This window comes from Lynx rufus, unplaced genomic scaffold (genome assembly GCF_022079265.1).
Source record: "Lynx rufus isolate CCGP_SWC_20201006 ecotype Redwood Valley unplaced genomic scaffold, mLynRuf1.p SCAF_24, whole genome shotgun sequence".
Lineage (NCBI taxonomy): Eukaryota > Metazoa > Chordata > Mammalia > Carnivora > Felidae > Lynx > Lynx rufus.
In genome coordinates, this window is record NW_025814839.1 from 14,092,997 (window position 1) to 14,108,953 (window position 15,957).

At 40.1% G+C, this 15,957-nt stretch overlaps 1 protein-coding gene across 1 annotated transcript in view; it reads right to left on the minus strand.

Moving 5' to 3' along the window:
- SPECC1L (sperm antigen with calponin homology and coiled-coil domains 1 like) overlaps positions 1 to 15,957 on the minus strand; it is a 140,484-nt gene that overhangs the window by 98,778 nt on the left and 25,749 nt on the right. Inside the window, exon 2 of the mRNA XM_047088051.1 lies at positions 8,903 to 9,092. Within this exon, the coding sequence (XP_046944007.1) occupies positions 8,903 to 9,055 (153 nt within the window). The 5' untranslated portion in view covers positions 9,056 to 9,092. The remainder of the gene's footprint in view (positions 1 to 8,902; positions 9,093 to 15,957) is intronic.

A 15,957-nucleotide genomic window follows, 5' to 3' on the forward strand; every position in this document is an offset into this window, starting at 1 on the left:
CAATGCAATCCCAATCAAAATTGCACCAGCATTCTTCTCGAAACTAGAACAAGCAATCCTAAAATTCATATGGAACCACAAAAGGCCCCGAATAGCCAAAGTAATTTTGAAGAAGAAGACCAAAACAGGAGGCATCACAATCCCAGACTTTAGCCTCTACTACAAAGCTGTCATCATCAAGAGAGCATGGTATTGGCACAAAAACAGACACATAGACCAATGGAATAGAATAGAAACCCCAGAACTTGACCCACAAACGTAAGGCCAACTAATCTTTGACAAAGCAGGAAAGAACATCCAATGGAAAAAAGACAGTCTCTTTAACAAATGGTGCTGGGAGAACTGGACAGCAACATGCAGAAGATTGAAACTAGACCAGTTTCTCACACCATTCACAAAAATAAACTCAAAATGGATAAAGGACCTGAATGTGAGACAGGAAACCATCAAAACCCTAGAGAAGAAAGCAGGAAAAGACCTCTCTGACCTCAGCCGTAGCAATTTCTTACTTGACACATCCCCAAAGGCAAGGGAATTAAAAGCAAAAATGAACTACTGGGACCTTATGACGATAAAAAGCTTCTGCACAGCAAAGGAAACAATCAACAAAACCAGAAGGCAACCAACGGAATGGGAAAAGATATTTGCAAATGACATATCGGACAAAGGGCTAGTATCCAAAATCTATAAAGAGCTCACCAAACTCCACACCCGAAAAACAAATAACCCAGTGAAGAAATGGGCAGAAAACATGAATAGACACTTCTCTAAAGAAGACATCCGGATGGCAAACAGGCACATGAAAAGATGCTCAACGTTGTTCCTCATCAGGGAAATACAAATCAAAACTACACTCAGATATCACCTCACGCCAGTCAGAGTGGCCAAAATGAACAAATCAGGAGACTATAGATGCTGGCGAGGATGTGGAGAAACGGGAACCCTCTTGCACTGTTGGTGGGAATGCAAATTGGTGCAGCCACTCTGGAAAACAATGTGGAGGTTCCTCAAAAAATTAAAAATAGACCTACCCTATGACCCAGCAATAGCACCGCTAGGAATTTACCCAAGGGATACAGGAGTACTGATGCATAGGGGCACTTGTACCCCAATGTTTATAGCAACACTCTCAACAATAGCCAAATTACGGAAAGAGTCTAAATGTCCATCAGCTGATGAATGGATAAAGAAATTGTGGTTTATATACACAATGGAGTACTACGTGGCAATGAGAAAGAATGAAATATGGCCCTTTGTAGCAACATGGATGGAACTGGAGAGTGTGATGCTAAGTGAAATAAGCCATACAGAGAAAGACAGATACCATATGGTTTCACTCTTATGTGGATCCTGAGGAACTTAACAGAAACCCATGGGGGAGGGGAAGGAAAAAAAAAGGGGGGTTAGAGTGGAAGAGAGCCAAAGCATAAGAGACTCTTAAAAACTGAGAACAAACTGAGGGTTAATGGGGGGTGGGAAGGAGGCGAGGGTGGGTGATGGGTATTGAGGAGGGCACATTTTGGAATGAGCACTGGGTGTTGTATGGAAACCAATCTGAAAATAAACTTCATATATTGAAGAAAAAAAAAAAGAAAACTTACGTCAGAAATTAAGAGGCTGTTCAAAAAAGAACAGGAACATGTCAAAAGAACATAGGAGCCAGCTTGAAGGGGACAATCTGAGCATCAAAATAAATCATGCTATCCATTGACAGCCCACTGAATAAACAGTCCATTATTCCACACTAATATGCAACTACTAAATGTAGAAAGAATGATGGAATTAAAAAACTACCACTTGGCAAAAATCATACTAATAACAGATTCTGGAAAGAATTACCAAAAATTGCTAGTTAGGGTGTGAAAGTTTGATGACAAAGAGGGTATTTATAAAATCTCCCAAGTGTTTTTGATAAGATACTTTATTAATTAACAAAAGGAAACATGGTAACCTGATAGTGGAAAAAACCAGACACCACCCTAATCAAATTAAGTTAATATCACCAGGAATGGAACAGACTGACAGCATGTACTTCTGGAAATGCTATGCCAAGGACATGTGGCTTCTGTAGGACTTCTGCCAAAAGTGCATATCCTCAACCTAATCACAAAGAGACATGAGAAACCTAAATTTGGAAGATAGTCTACCAAATAAACTGGCCTACATTCTTCTGCAATGTCAAGGTCATAAAAGACAAAAACTGAGGAACTATTCTAGATTTAAGAAGAATTTGGAGAGCATGACAACTAACTGTAATTCACTGTCCTAGACTGAAAGCTGGACCAGAAAAAAATGTTCGTCTTTTTTGCTAAAATGGACATTGGCACAATTGGTGAAATTTAATTAAAGTCTATAGATGAGATACTAGCATTTTATCAATGTTCACTTCCAGATCTAGTAACTATGCTCTGGTTACAAGAGAGAATATCCTTGTTTTTTGGGAAATGCACACTGAAATATCCAGCAGTAAAGAAGCATTATCTCTACAATTTACACTTTCAAGTTCAAGAAAAAATTATATATGTATGTAGTACACGTGTAAAGGGAAAATGACCAGCCATGATAAGAGGTTAACATGTAGGGGGGTGCCTGGGTGGCTCAGTAGTTAAGCATCTGACTCTCAATTTTGGCTCAGGTCACGATCCCACAGTTTGTGAGTTCAAGTCCCACATAGGGCTCTGTGCTGAAGGCGCAGAGCCTACTTGGGATTCTCTCTTTCCCTCTCTCTCTACCCCTCTCCTACTCCTGTGCACACATGTGCATAGTCTCTCTCCCTCTCAAAATAAATTAAAAATAATAATAATAATAACAATAATAATACTCTTGAAAAAATACAGGAGACTCTCTTCCTGACCTTGGGATGACGAAACATTCCATAAACACACACACATACACACCACACATCCCTAACTATAAAGAAAAAATTAACAAACTGGACTATATTAAAATTAAGAACTTCCATTTATCAAAAGATAGCATTAAAGAAAGAGAAAGAAAAGGCACAGAGTGGGAGGACATATGTGCAAGACATATAAATGACAAAGGACTCACATCTAGAATAGCCAAAGAACTATAAATCAGTACAAAAAAGACACACTACACCACTTCATACCCATTTCAGTGGTTACTATTAAAGAAAAAAAAAGTGTGGTGAGGACATGGGAAAATTAAAACATTTGTTGGGAAGAGAATTCCTTGATGGGAATGTAAAATGGTAGAGCTGCTGTGGAAAACAGTATGGAGGCTCCTCAAAAAATTAAAAATAGAATTATCATATGACCCAGAAATTCCACTTCTGAATATATCCCCAAAAAACTGAAAGCAGGGCCTCTAAGAGATATTTTCTCACACAATTTCACAGCTATTATTTACAACAGCCAAAAGTCCACACAGAAACAACCAAAGTGTCCATTGATTGGAGAATGGATAAACAAAATGTGGTATATACATACAGCAGAATACTATTAAACCTTTAAAAAGGAAATTGTGATACATGCTACCATGTGGATGAACTCTGAGAACATTATGCTAAGTGAAATCAGCCAGTGGCAAAAAGACAAATATGATTCCACTCATATGAAGTACTTACACAGTCGGATTCAAAGAGACAGAAGGTAGTTGCCAGAGGCTGGGGAGGGGGAATGGGGAGTTGTTGATTAATGGAGACAGAGTTTCAGTTTTGCAAGATGAAAAAGTTCAGGAGATGGATGGTGGGAACAGTTGCTCAATGTGAATGTACTTAATAGTACTGAACCGTACACTTAAAAATGGTTAAGACGGTAAATGTGTTTTACTACAAAAAAAAAAAAAAGAGTTAAAAAAGAGAGATAACATAGTAAAAAAAATGGGCAAGTGATTTTAAGAAGCACTTCACAAATAAGATATCTAACTGTCCACTAAACACATAAAAGTAAGATACAAAAATGTGCTTAATCCCACTGATAATAATGCAAATGCAAACTGAAGCCACTTCGGAATCCCTCTACATACACCTGAATGGTTAAAATGGAGAGTGACTTAAGTGCAGGTGAGAATGTGGAGCCACCAGCAGTGTAAAATGGGAAATGATCTGGCCCTATATCCAAGAAAGCTGAACACTATGCACCCTATGACCTCATAGTTTCACTCCTAGTTACAGAGCCAACAGAAATGGCTGTACATGTGGACTAAAAGACATGAATAAGAATGTTCCTGGGGCACCTGAGTGGCTCAGTCAATTAGGTGTCTGACTTCGGCTCAAGTGATGATCTCACGGTTCATGAGTTTGGGCCCCGAATCAGGCTCTGTGCTGACAGCTCAGAGCCTGGAGCCTGCTTTGGATTCTGTGTCTCTCTCTCTCTTTGCCCTCCCCCCGCTCACACTCTGTCCCTCTTGCTCAAAAATAAATAAACATTAAAAAAAAATTTTTTTTTAAATGTTCCTAACAATACTGTTCTTAGTAGCCACAAAAGGGAAACTCCAGATGTCCATCAACAACAGAACAGATGAGTAACATAGTCATTCCATGGATTAGTAATCTGCAATGAAGACGGAACTGCTGTTATAAGATAACAATATGGATAAGCAAAGTGATGGTAACACTGAGTTAAGGAAATCATACAGACATAGAAAAGAACAGAGTGTACAATTATACCTATGTAAAGATAAAAAATTAGCAAAATTCGGACACCTGGTTGGCATAGTTGGTAGAGCATGCAACTCTTGATCTCAGGGTTCTAAATTCGAGCCCCATGTTGGGTGTAGAGATTACTTAAAAATAAAAATCTTAAAAAACATTAGCAAAATTAACCTCTGGAGCTAGACGTTAGGATGGTAGTTACTTCTAGAAAGGGCAGAAATTAAGAGGGGACATGTGGGGAGCCACTGTGATATAAGTGTGCTCTGTTCCTTGACCTAGTGGTGGCTGCAGAGTATATTCGCTTTGTGGTGATTCACTACACTGAACACAAGTGCTTTTGTGTTCTGGGTGTATACTTCATCAAAAAACTAAAAACAGGGATGCCTGGCTGGCTCAGTCAGAAGAGCATGCAACACTTGATCTCAGGTGGGGTTGTGAGCTTGAGCCCTATGTTGGGTGTAGAGATTACTAAAAAAATAAAGAAAGAAAAGAAACTTAAAAAATTAAAAACAAAAAACAACTCTGTACTCACCAACTTCCTTTTACATGAAGCTACTGCAGGCTGATATTTTTCCTTATTTCAATTTTTGTTAACACAATTCTGCAAATGCATGTGCATTTCCACATGTAAATTCTACCCTCCCCCACCATTAACAACAGGCCAAAAAATAAAATTGATGGAGGGAAGAGATTTTTAGCCTACTTTTTAATAACAGATACAAAAATATCATTTGGTAAAAAACTTCTAGATACAGGCGCACCTGGCTGGTTAAATTGGTAGAACATCCAACTCTTGATCTCAGGGTCATAAATTCAAGCCTCACGTTGGGTATAGAGTTTACTTAATAAAAAAAAAAAAAAAGAATAAAAAAAATTTTCATTTTTTTAACATTTATTTATTTTTGAGAGACAGAGACAGACAAAGCATGAGCCAGGGAGGGGCAGAGAGAGGGGGAAACACAGAATCCAAAGCAGGCTCCAGGCTCTGAGCTGTCAGCACAGAGCCTGATGTGGGGCTCGAACTCACAAACTGTGAGATCATGAACTGAGCTGAAGTTGGATGCTTAATCGACTGAGCCACTCAGGTGCACCAATGAAAAATTTTTTTAAAAAGAATGTTTAAAAAAAACCCTTCCAGATACAAATAATGAAACAATACAACTAATGTATACATGCTTCTCAAGGTAAAGTCCATGTTTCATGGTCTGCATCACCAACTCAAAATTTAAGTTTAGTTTTTAAATTTTGCCTTTCAAGTTTCAGAGGTGGATTGTTCAATCACACGGTTAACTAATTTTTATACCGAAAAGGTATATGATCACAAATAATCATAATCATCACAGTCATCAATTATTTAGACAGATTCTAACTGAAGTAACTACAATTTACTACTTATCTATTAACCTTTAGAAAAATGTATTCTTGGGACAATAAAAAAGTATATTACTTCTACTACAAGGATTAACCATGAACACCTGAGCAGTGTGTGAAACCTGGAAAGTGCAGGCACATAGGAGACCAAATCATCCTCTCCGCTCACTGTGACAAAGAATTAGTCATACAAAGGCTCCAAACCAGACGTCATAGCTACTCACAAGAATGGGAATAACTTCCTCAAAACTAGAACAGTGGGTGGCTCAGTCGGTTAAGCATCTGATTTTGGCGTAGGTCATGATCTCATAGGTTCATGAGTTGGAGCCCTGCGTCGGGCTCTGTGCTGACAGCTCGGAGCCTGGAGCCTGCTTCAGATTCTGTCTCTCCCTCTCTCTCTGCCCCTCCCCCATGCACTCTCTGTCTCTCAAAAAATAATAATAATAATTAATTAATTTAAAAACCTAGGAACAGCAGTAGTGTTGTATTTTATATTTACAAAAGTTCCAATCAGCAGTGAGGTGCTCTGGTCAAAAAAGTCCTTTCTCCTCCACCTTAACTAAATCTAGCCCCAAACAATATCTGAAATGAGAGGTAAAGAAACATCCCCATGCCCTGCCACTATAAGAAAAGTGTTGAACACTGTGCAGTGACAGAGACACATATGTGGGTGCCCACATGAGTGGGTGAGTATGTGTACATGGTGTCTACATGATCAAAAGCCAACAGCTTCATTCATCTGGTTAATCATCAATGCTCCAACCCAGTTACAGGAATTCAAGTTGTGGGAAGTGTCCAAATGCCAGTAGAGAAGCACAGTGAAGTATGAAAAATTAGGAAAATAAAATAACACTTAATTTTGTGGGGTCTCCAAACCTTTTTGATCTGAAATTTTCAATTTTTCTGTTCATTTTCACTATTTCTTTCTTTCCTTCTGTGTCTTCTTCAATTTCTATTCAGTGACATTTTTCTTCTCCTTTCTTAAGTAAAAGCAATTGCTTCAGTCTGGATAAAGTGTTCCCAAACAGTTTCACCTCTTCTGAGACCCTTCCCACTCCACACACCCCCTACTTAAAAGAGCCAACAAAGGAGAGCCACAGCTATGGACAGCTGGCATGTGCTGGCACAGAGCAGGAATACAGTTGTTTTTGCTTTACAATAAAAAAGTACTCACTGTTCAAAACCAAACTACCATCAACTCCAGATACAGACCTCAGAAGATCTGACATGCCTCCTCAGGGCACACTCCATAGTGAACCTTCAAAAACTCTGTTTGCCACTGATGGGGAGGCAACAGAAGGAAAGCAGAACATATCCAATGCCAATGTTTCAACCTGTTCTTCCAGTCACGTAAATAACAGGTCACCCAGTCACAAAGACACTCTGCTCTGAAGACAACCCTAGCAACTAAGTAACCTGTTAGGTCAGAAAACGCCAGCTATCTTACACAAAAGAGTGACAGCACTGCCACCAAGGAAGCAATTCAGGATGCTGATTCAGACTAACGGAAGTAGGGCAAAGGTCTATTCCTGGTAGCCATAGGATGACACCCAGCAGCTCATCAAAGCTGTAGCAAGGAAGAAATCTGGGGGCAGGTGGAGTATGTCTGGGTTTAGTTTTGACAACCCTGGAATAGAAAAACCAGCATTCCCAGCTAGATCTTTCAATACATATAAGGAATTCCCTCATCTGCTGTTCCCATGAGATGCTTCTTAAAATAATTAAGCCACAATCTATCAAAGCCCTGCCTGGACAAAAGGCTTTTAAACAGATCATGTTTCAAGCAGTGCTTGGTTTCTCCCTATCAGACTAGCAGAAACCCTCTCCAGGTTTTCTCCATAGAGTCAAAGTTTCTACTCAAAACACAAAATTCCCAGGACAAACAAGCAAAGAACAAATAAGTAGATTCTGCACGAAGAAAGACGAGAAGACTGTGTGGATCTCTGCAGTGGATCTAAGATTTGACCAGCAGAAAAATGGTCTGGAGTCATCTTGTCCCTTGGATGGTCCAAATCAACCCAGACACTGAGAACACCCAAAGAAGACTATTATTTTCAGAAATCAGTCCTGAGCTAGTAAAAATTTCTAGAGGTAATCAATAAAAATGCTACTACCTGTCATTACAAAGCACTTGCCATGTGCCAGATTCTGTGCTAACCACTTCCATACATTCCTTCTTTCATCCTGACTATGATGACGCTGTGAAGCACATGCATACAAAGCCTGGGTCCGTCTGCTATTGAAGCCCATAGCCACTATCCTGTACCAACAAGAACTAAACCAGCCTCAAAAAGAATGTAAGAAAAACGAGTTATGCTCTAACTAAATAAATATTACCCAATTTTAACAGGATTAATACAGGATTAGCTGTCAGAAAAAGAGTAACAGTTTACGGTGTGCAAGGGAGTAAGACTGGAAATAAAAAATCCTATCTAGGGGTTCCAGGAATGTTATTGCTGGTCATCCTTTAAGACCTGGCACACATGCTCTTTTCATAAAACCTTCTTGGGCTGGAAACAATGTTTTCCTGAAATGCTTACACCGCTTTCCTGCTCTCCCGGGTATCTGAATTTTTTGCGTGAATTTTAGTTATGTTTGTATATGACAACCTCCACCTGTTACACCACAAGCTCCTTGAAGGCAGACTCTACCTCCAGCTCACACCAGCACAAGAGCCTTGCACAAGGCAAGTGCTCAGTGATTTGTTTCACAATAAGCCTACTATTTGGTTTCATTCATAAAGTCAGACCAAACACACCAAGTATACCACGCTGTGAACTCTTCAAAGGCTGTGTGTTCCCAGAGGTTCGCAGAAGGCAAACCCTAAATAATGTTTATTTAATAAATCAAACATTTTAAGATTCACTCCTCCTAAAATCCATCACATATTCAAACACTGCCACATTTTAATACCTTTGACAATGATGCTGTTGTTCCAGGTTTTACGAGTTTGCCTCCTGTAGATGCTGAAGAGCTGTTTTCAGGTTTAGTTTTTTCTACTGTTTGTGTTTTGCTTATCCCAGACACTTTAGGCACTGAGCCGACACTCCTGCTTGCCTTCTTCATTCTGGGCTGCCTCTTTGTGATGCATTTACAAGCAAATCTGTGAAAAGAAATGGCATTATACTGAGAACACAACTGGAAGAAAACTCTGTAGAAATTTGTTTCTGAAAAATTTTATTATAAATAAATAAATAAAAAGATAAATAAAACTGTTTGAAAGCTCGATGTTGATGCAGAAAAGAAAAAGCTGAAAAGGGCTGAAAAGGTCTTAGACTTAATCAGAATGCACCCCATGTTTAAGGCTTCCTCCTTGAATATTACTAGCTTGAAACTATTTTGTGCATTTCAGTTCAGTCATTAAAAAGAATACCCTAGATCTCTAATGGAACTGGCTAAATACAACACAGCATACATTATCTTTGGCATTTAATGAAGCAATAATCAACCTGCCATTTGAGAATTAGCCATTTTACATGTATTTGAGGGTGATCGTATTTTCCAAATTATCCAGCATAGTCTTAATTTCAAATACTTGCTGTGATAGCCTCATAGAAGCCAGGAGAACTTCCCAGAAACTCCAACATTCAGTATCTAAATATATTTCTCAGCTTCTCTCTTTTATCCAGAGGTAGCATCAAAATTCCTTATTGGCGGGGGGAGTACAGGGGGTACCTGGGTGGCTCAGTCAGTTAAGCATCTGACTTCAGCTCAGGTCATGATCTCGAGGTTCATGGGTTTGGGCCCTGTGTCAGGCTCTGTGCTGATAGCTTAGAGCCTGGAGTCTGCTTTGGATACTGTCTCCCTCTCTCTTCTCTTTACCCCTCCCCACTTGTGTGCACTCTCTCTCTCTCTCTCTCAAAAATAAATAAATATTTAAAAAATTCTTTATCGTAACATAAACCTTGAGGCACCTGAGTGGCTCAAGTGGTTAAGCATCAGGTCACAATCTCATGGTTTGTAAGTTTGAGCCCTCTTCACTGACAGTGCAGTGCCTGCTTGGGATTCTCTCTCGCTCTCTGCCCCTCTCCCACTTGTGCACTCTCTCTCAAAATAAATAAATAAACTTAAAAAAAAAAACCTTTGGGAAAAAAAAGAATATAAATATCAATTTTTTGGTTCAGAAAACAAGGGCATCTATATTACCTGTAAGGAATGTGGCAAGTCTACCACCTAAGTGGCTCATACCTGATTTCACAGCTTAGAGGACTTAGAATAACACTGGCAGCACACAAAACTGCACCCAGATAAACCTTTAAATATATTTTTATTAACTAAGCTAGAAAAGCAATCCCTACAGTAAAGCATGTTTGGAAAGATGCCATGGACCAGGCTGGGTAGAGCAATACAATTCACAAAATGAAAGCCTACTTGAATGTAAGAAAGTTTGTGTATGGTGACTCTGAGACACTATAATCAGCACAAAAAGAGGCTATTCTATTCTATGAAGATTTCTACACCCTAATAAAAATAAACTTACAGAAGAACCTTTGGAAAAGAAAAGGCTCTTTCCAATAGCCTTAATGAATACTTTACCTAGACTGAGCTTGAACACTCCAGATTTATCTTGCCTTGACATAATACAAACCGTACCAACTGGTTTGGTGGCAGGAGCAGTGAGACAGGGTGAAGGGGGCTCTGCTCCACCCTCAACATGATAAGGCCTTTGAGAAAAAGGCACTGTTATTAACAGCAACCAAAACACAGCAACACCTCAGAGACTCTGCTGCCTACCCTTCCTCCAACTTCCTGGTTGTTCCTTATAGAAAATATTGTATACAGTAATGATCAAATTATCCACCTTTTTTTTTTTAACGGTTTAGCTTTCTACTTTCTATTCCATTTGAGTAATCTGCCCAGTGGAAGTACTCCCTACAGTTCAGCTCCACCATCTATTTCCTACACCTTCCCAGAGGATACTGAAACTGACCAAGACAGATTCAAGTAGCTTCCCCTGCCAACCAGCAAGGAATGACACTGGGTCCATCACTAACTCAAAGTACTGTGGAAAACAATCAAGTCCCCAAGAGGCTTTCCTTCAACTTTTCACTTTCCCTTGTTTACCTGTTTGGGTTTTTGTTTTTTGTTTTTTGTTTTGTTGTTGTTGTTGTTTTTCTGTTTTGGGGTGGGGGGTAGAGAGACAGAGACAGCATGAGTGGGCTGGGGGCAGAGGGAGAGGGACAGAGAGAATCCTAAGAAGGCTCCACGCTGCCAGCACAGGGCCCAATGCAGGGCTCAAACCCACAAAGCCAGGAGATCCTGACCTGAGCCAAAACTAAGAGCCAGACACTTAACCGACTGAGCCACCCATGCGCCCCTTACCTGCTCTTTTCTAAGTCTCATATCTTGCATACGGCTCCCTGGAGTTTTGTTCTTTTCTTCTCCAAATTCCATGCCTGCACCCCTTTTCTACACCACTCAGACCCTCTGCCATTCTCTGCCTACTTGTCCAACTCCTGCCAAAATAACTTTTCCTAGACAGGCAGCACCCAACAGAACCTACTGCAATGATGAAAATGTTCTATGTGTATTTGTGCTGTCCAACATAGTAGCCACTGGCCACTTGTGGCTACTGAGCACTTGAAATGTGGCTAGTGTGACTGAGGAACTTAATTTTAAGTTTGATTTTAACCAATTTAAACTTAAAGGTACGTGGTAGCTACCAAAATGGACAATGTAACAGACTGTCCCTTTCCTGCTGCTATCACCTAAAACCTAATGAATTACCACTTTTGACCCACTAGGACAGCTATAATCAAAAAGATAGATGGTAACAAATGTCGGAAAGAATGTGCAGTAATTAAAACCTTCACATGCAGCATAAAATGATGCAGCTGCTTTGGAAAAGAGTCTAGCAGTTCCATTTCAAATGGTTAAACACAGAGTTACCATACAATCCAGCAATTCTATTCCTGGGTTTATACCCAAGAGAAATAAAAACATTTGTCCACACACAAACTTACGTACAAATGTCCATAGAAAGATTATTCATAATAGCCACAAACTGGAAACAACCCAAACAACCTCAAAAAATTCTCCCAAATTAAACTATAATAAGAGCATTTAGATTACTTTTCATTATCAGCATGTATTTGTTACTGGATACATATTACTATCACTTAGTTCTATTTACATGCTTTCTACATACAAAATAACTTTTTGTTTCAATTCCAAATGTCTATCAATTGGTGAAAGATAAAGCAAATATGGCATACCTATTAAATGGAGTATTATTTCGGCATAAAAAAGAAATGAACTACCACTACCAGGGTACCTGGGTGGCTCAGGCAGCTGAGCATTTGACTGTTGGTTTCAGCTCAAGTCATGTCGTCATGGTTCCTGGGTTCGAGCCCTGCATCAGGCTCCATGTTATCAGCAGAGCCTGCTTGGGATTTTCTCTCTCTGCGCCTCCTCCACTCATTCTCCCTTTCCCTCTCTCTCTCAAAAATAAATAAATAAAACTTAAAAAAAAATGAACTACCAACAGAAAGTATAACATGGATGAACCCTGAAATCATTATACCAGGTGAAAGAAACCAGACACAAAGAATCACGTATATATGATTCCATTTATACAAACTGTCCAGAATAGGCAAATTCATAGAGACAGAAAGTAGATAAGAGGTTATCAGAGGCTAGGGTAGCAGAAATGGATACTGACTGCTAATGGACACAGGCTTATTTTGGGGGACGAAACATTCTAGACATTCAGTTTTTAAATGGGGGAATTGTACAGAAATATGAATTATATCTCAATAAAGCTGTTACAAAAACAAAACAAACCCTGGGGCTCCTGGCTAGCTCAGAGAAGAGCATGAGACTCTTGATGTTAGGGTTCTGAGTTTGAGTCCCACATTGGGTATAGAGATTACTTAAAACTAAAATCTTAAAATTAAAAACCTAATAAAAATCAAACAAGGACTTCTAGAAAGTAAATCCCAACACTGTAAAATACCCAATAAGATAAAGAAAAGGACTACAGTCTTGCAAACATCTGAGATGAGGCAAGCAGCACAGCCAAAGCTTTAAAAGATGCCGAGATACATAACTGGTCCAGGTGCCTGGCAGCTTGAGATCTTAGGAGAACTTAGACCAGTGGTTCTCACCCACATTGGACCCAAAGCTCCCTTTCTATAATAAATATGTAAATACCCTCTACTACTGAGTGAAATCCAAAGCTAACCTATTTATTATATACATACAGATGCTTTCTAAAGATATATGTGGCAACTACAACTTTTTAAAAAATGTTTTATTATTTATTTGTGTGTGTGTGTGTGTGTGTGTGTGAGAGAGAGAGAGAGAGAGAGAGAGCAAGCATGAGTGGGGGAGGGGCGGAGACAGAGGGAGACAGAATCTGAAGCAGGCTCCAGGCTCTGAGCTATCAGCACAGAGCCTGACACGGGGCTCGAACCCACCAACTGTGAGATCATGACCTGAGCCGAAGTCGGACGCTTAACCAACTGAGCCACCCAGACGCTCCTAAAACTTTTATAAAAATAAAAAATAGAAGTATTCTGTAATAAAATAAATGTGAATTTCAATATGTGAATGTTCAAGCAATACTATGCTAGGAACAAAACAGTCAGAAATCCACACCTGAATCTGACAACTGCAAATAGTCTTGACTTGGGCCTGTGGTGGTACTACAACTGAGATACCATGCCATCTATCATGCATACTATCAATAATATGATTTTCGGGGCACCTGGGTGGCTTAATCGGTTGAGTATTTGACTTCGGCTCAGGTTATGATCTCAGGGTTCGTAGGTTTGAGTCCTGCATCTGTGCTGACAGCTCAGAGCCTGGAGCCTACTTCTGATTCTGTGTCTCCCTCTCTCTCTCCCCTCCCCCACTTGTGTTCTGTCTCTCTTTCTCTAATAAACAAACATTAAAATAATGATAATAATAATAATAATAAAGTGATTTTCTAAGAGGATGAACCACATTTAGTGTGATAGTCAATTTTATATGCCAACTGACTACACCACAGAGTGCATAAACTTTTGGTCAAATTATCCTGGGTGTAAGGATGTTTCTGAAAGAGATTAACATTTAAATTTAGTTTCCTGACTCCTTGAGTTGGGATGTTGGTCTTTTCCTGTCTTTGGACTCCAACTTGAAAAACTGGATCTTCTTGGCTCTCAAGCCCACCAACTTTCAGACTAGAATTTACACCATCAGCTGTCTTAGTTCTCAGGCCTTCAGACTTGGACCAGAACTTACACTGTTGGCTCTCCTGGGTCTCCAGCTTGCTGACTGCAGATCCTGATACTTCTCAGCTCCATGATCATGTGAGCCAACTCCTTGTAATAAATCTATTTTGGGGGAGCACCTGGGGTGGCTCAGTTGGTTGAGCATCCGACCTCAGCTCAGGCCATGTCATGATCTCACGGTTTATGTGTTTGAGTCCCACATCAGGCTCGCTGCTGTTAGCGCAGAGCAGGCTTCCAATCCTCTGTCCCCCTCTCAAACTGCCTCTCTCTCTCAAAAATCAATAAAACATTAAAAAAAAAAAAACTTAAAAAGAAAATCTGTGTGTGTGTGTGTGTGTGTGTGTGTGTGTGTGTGTGTGTGTGTGTGTAGATCTTACTGGTTCTGTTCCTCTGGAGAACCTTGAATAATAAACTTGGTAAAGCTGAGAACAAAACAATTTCTCCTCAATGTCTACAGTAACTGCATTCCTGGAAAATTCCAGGAAGTGTAGTTCCAAAACTACACTTAAAAAATGCCTTCTTTGTGTAAAATGGAATTAGATTCTAGGCTCAGTCATAAGCACTTTTTTTCTATCTACGTAAATTATTCAGCAAGATATTCCAAAGTTGTGGCAGATCACAGGAAAAGTTTGGTTCTATGGAATGGACACTTCATTGAGTCTAGAATTCCATGGCCCCTACCTACTAAATTTCAACAGCAACCACCAACCATTGAGACAACCAAAAAAGCTTCCATGATTTTCTAAAACAACCCCTATCCAAGGACAAAAGTCTTCAAAAACAGATTATAATTCATCAGTAGACCTTGGCCCCTACCTGGTTAAGAAGGGGGAATCACTACCCTCCCTAGAGAGCCTCTGGAGTCCCCTGAGCATAGGAGAGATTACAGAATGGAGGGAAAGGACCAGCAGAGTTCACAGCACTTCAAGTGCCTGGAAGTTTAAAAAAGGGGTGGTGTGGTGTATGTAAGTAACTACTATCCCTTCCCCAATTCTGTTCAGGGCCATCATGTCAGCACCCACCTCTCATCCAGAGAAGTCAAGGTTCAGGGGGACTAAAAAGCAGCCCTCCTCACGGTAGTAACAGTATGGATCCTGTCTCTCTATATATACTAAGAATAATCTCAAACTACAATAAATCCATGAAGTATGTTAGATATCTTTCTCAAACAATATTTCTTAAAAACATCAAAATTGACGCACTGCTCCCAAAATAGGGAAAGGCACTGAAGGCCTTGAGTCCTGCCCTTCTGCCACCCCCCTCCCCGCCCAGCAAAGGGGCAGGCATCATGTCCCAGCTGTGCGGTACCCAGTACAGTTCACTGAATCTTCAAAAGAGCCCACACAGGCCTTGACAGAGGCTCAGAGAGTGTAACTCTCGGGTCAACTATTCTTAAGTGGTGGTAGTCTGAATCCAAACCCCACACCCTGCCCACCACCCCATATGGTCCCCAGTGCAACCATACCCAAAAACCTCATCAGGAATGTGTGGTTTTGTTTTTTTTTTTTTTAACATTTATTCATTTTTGAGAGACAAAGACAGAGTGCAAAGTGGGGTGCGGCAGAGAGAGAGAGAAACACAGAATCCTAAACAGGCTCTAGGCTCTGAGCTGTGAGCACAGACCCAGGGCTCGAACCCATGAACTGAGAGATCATGACCTGAGCCGAAGTTGGATGCTTAACCGACTGAACCACCCAGGCACTCCAGGAATGTGCAGTTTTGATCTGAACAAATATTTCATAAGATATGAAC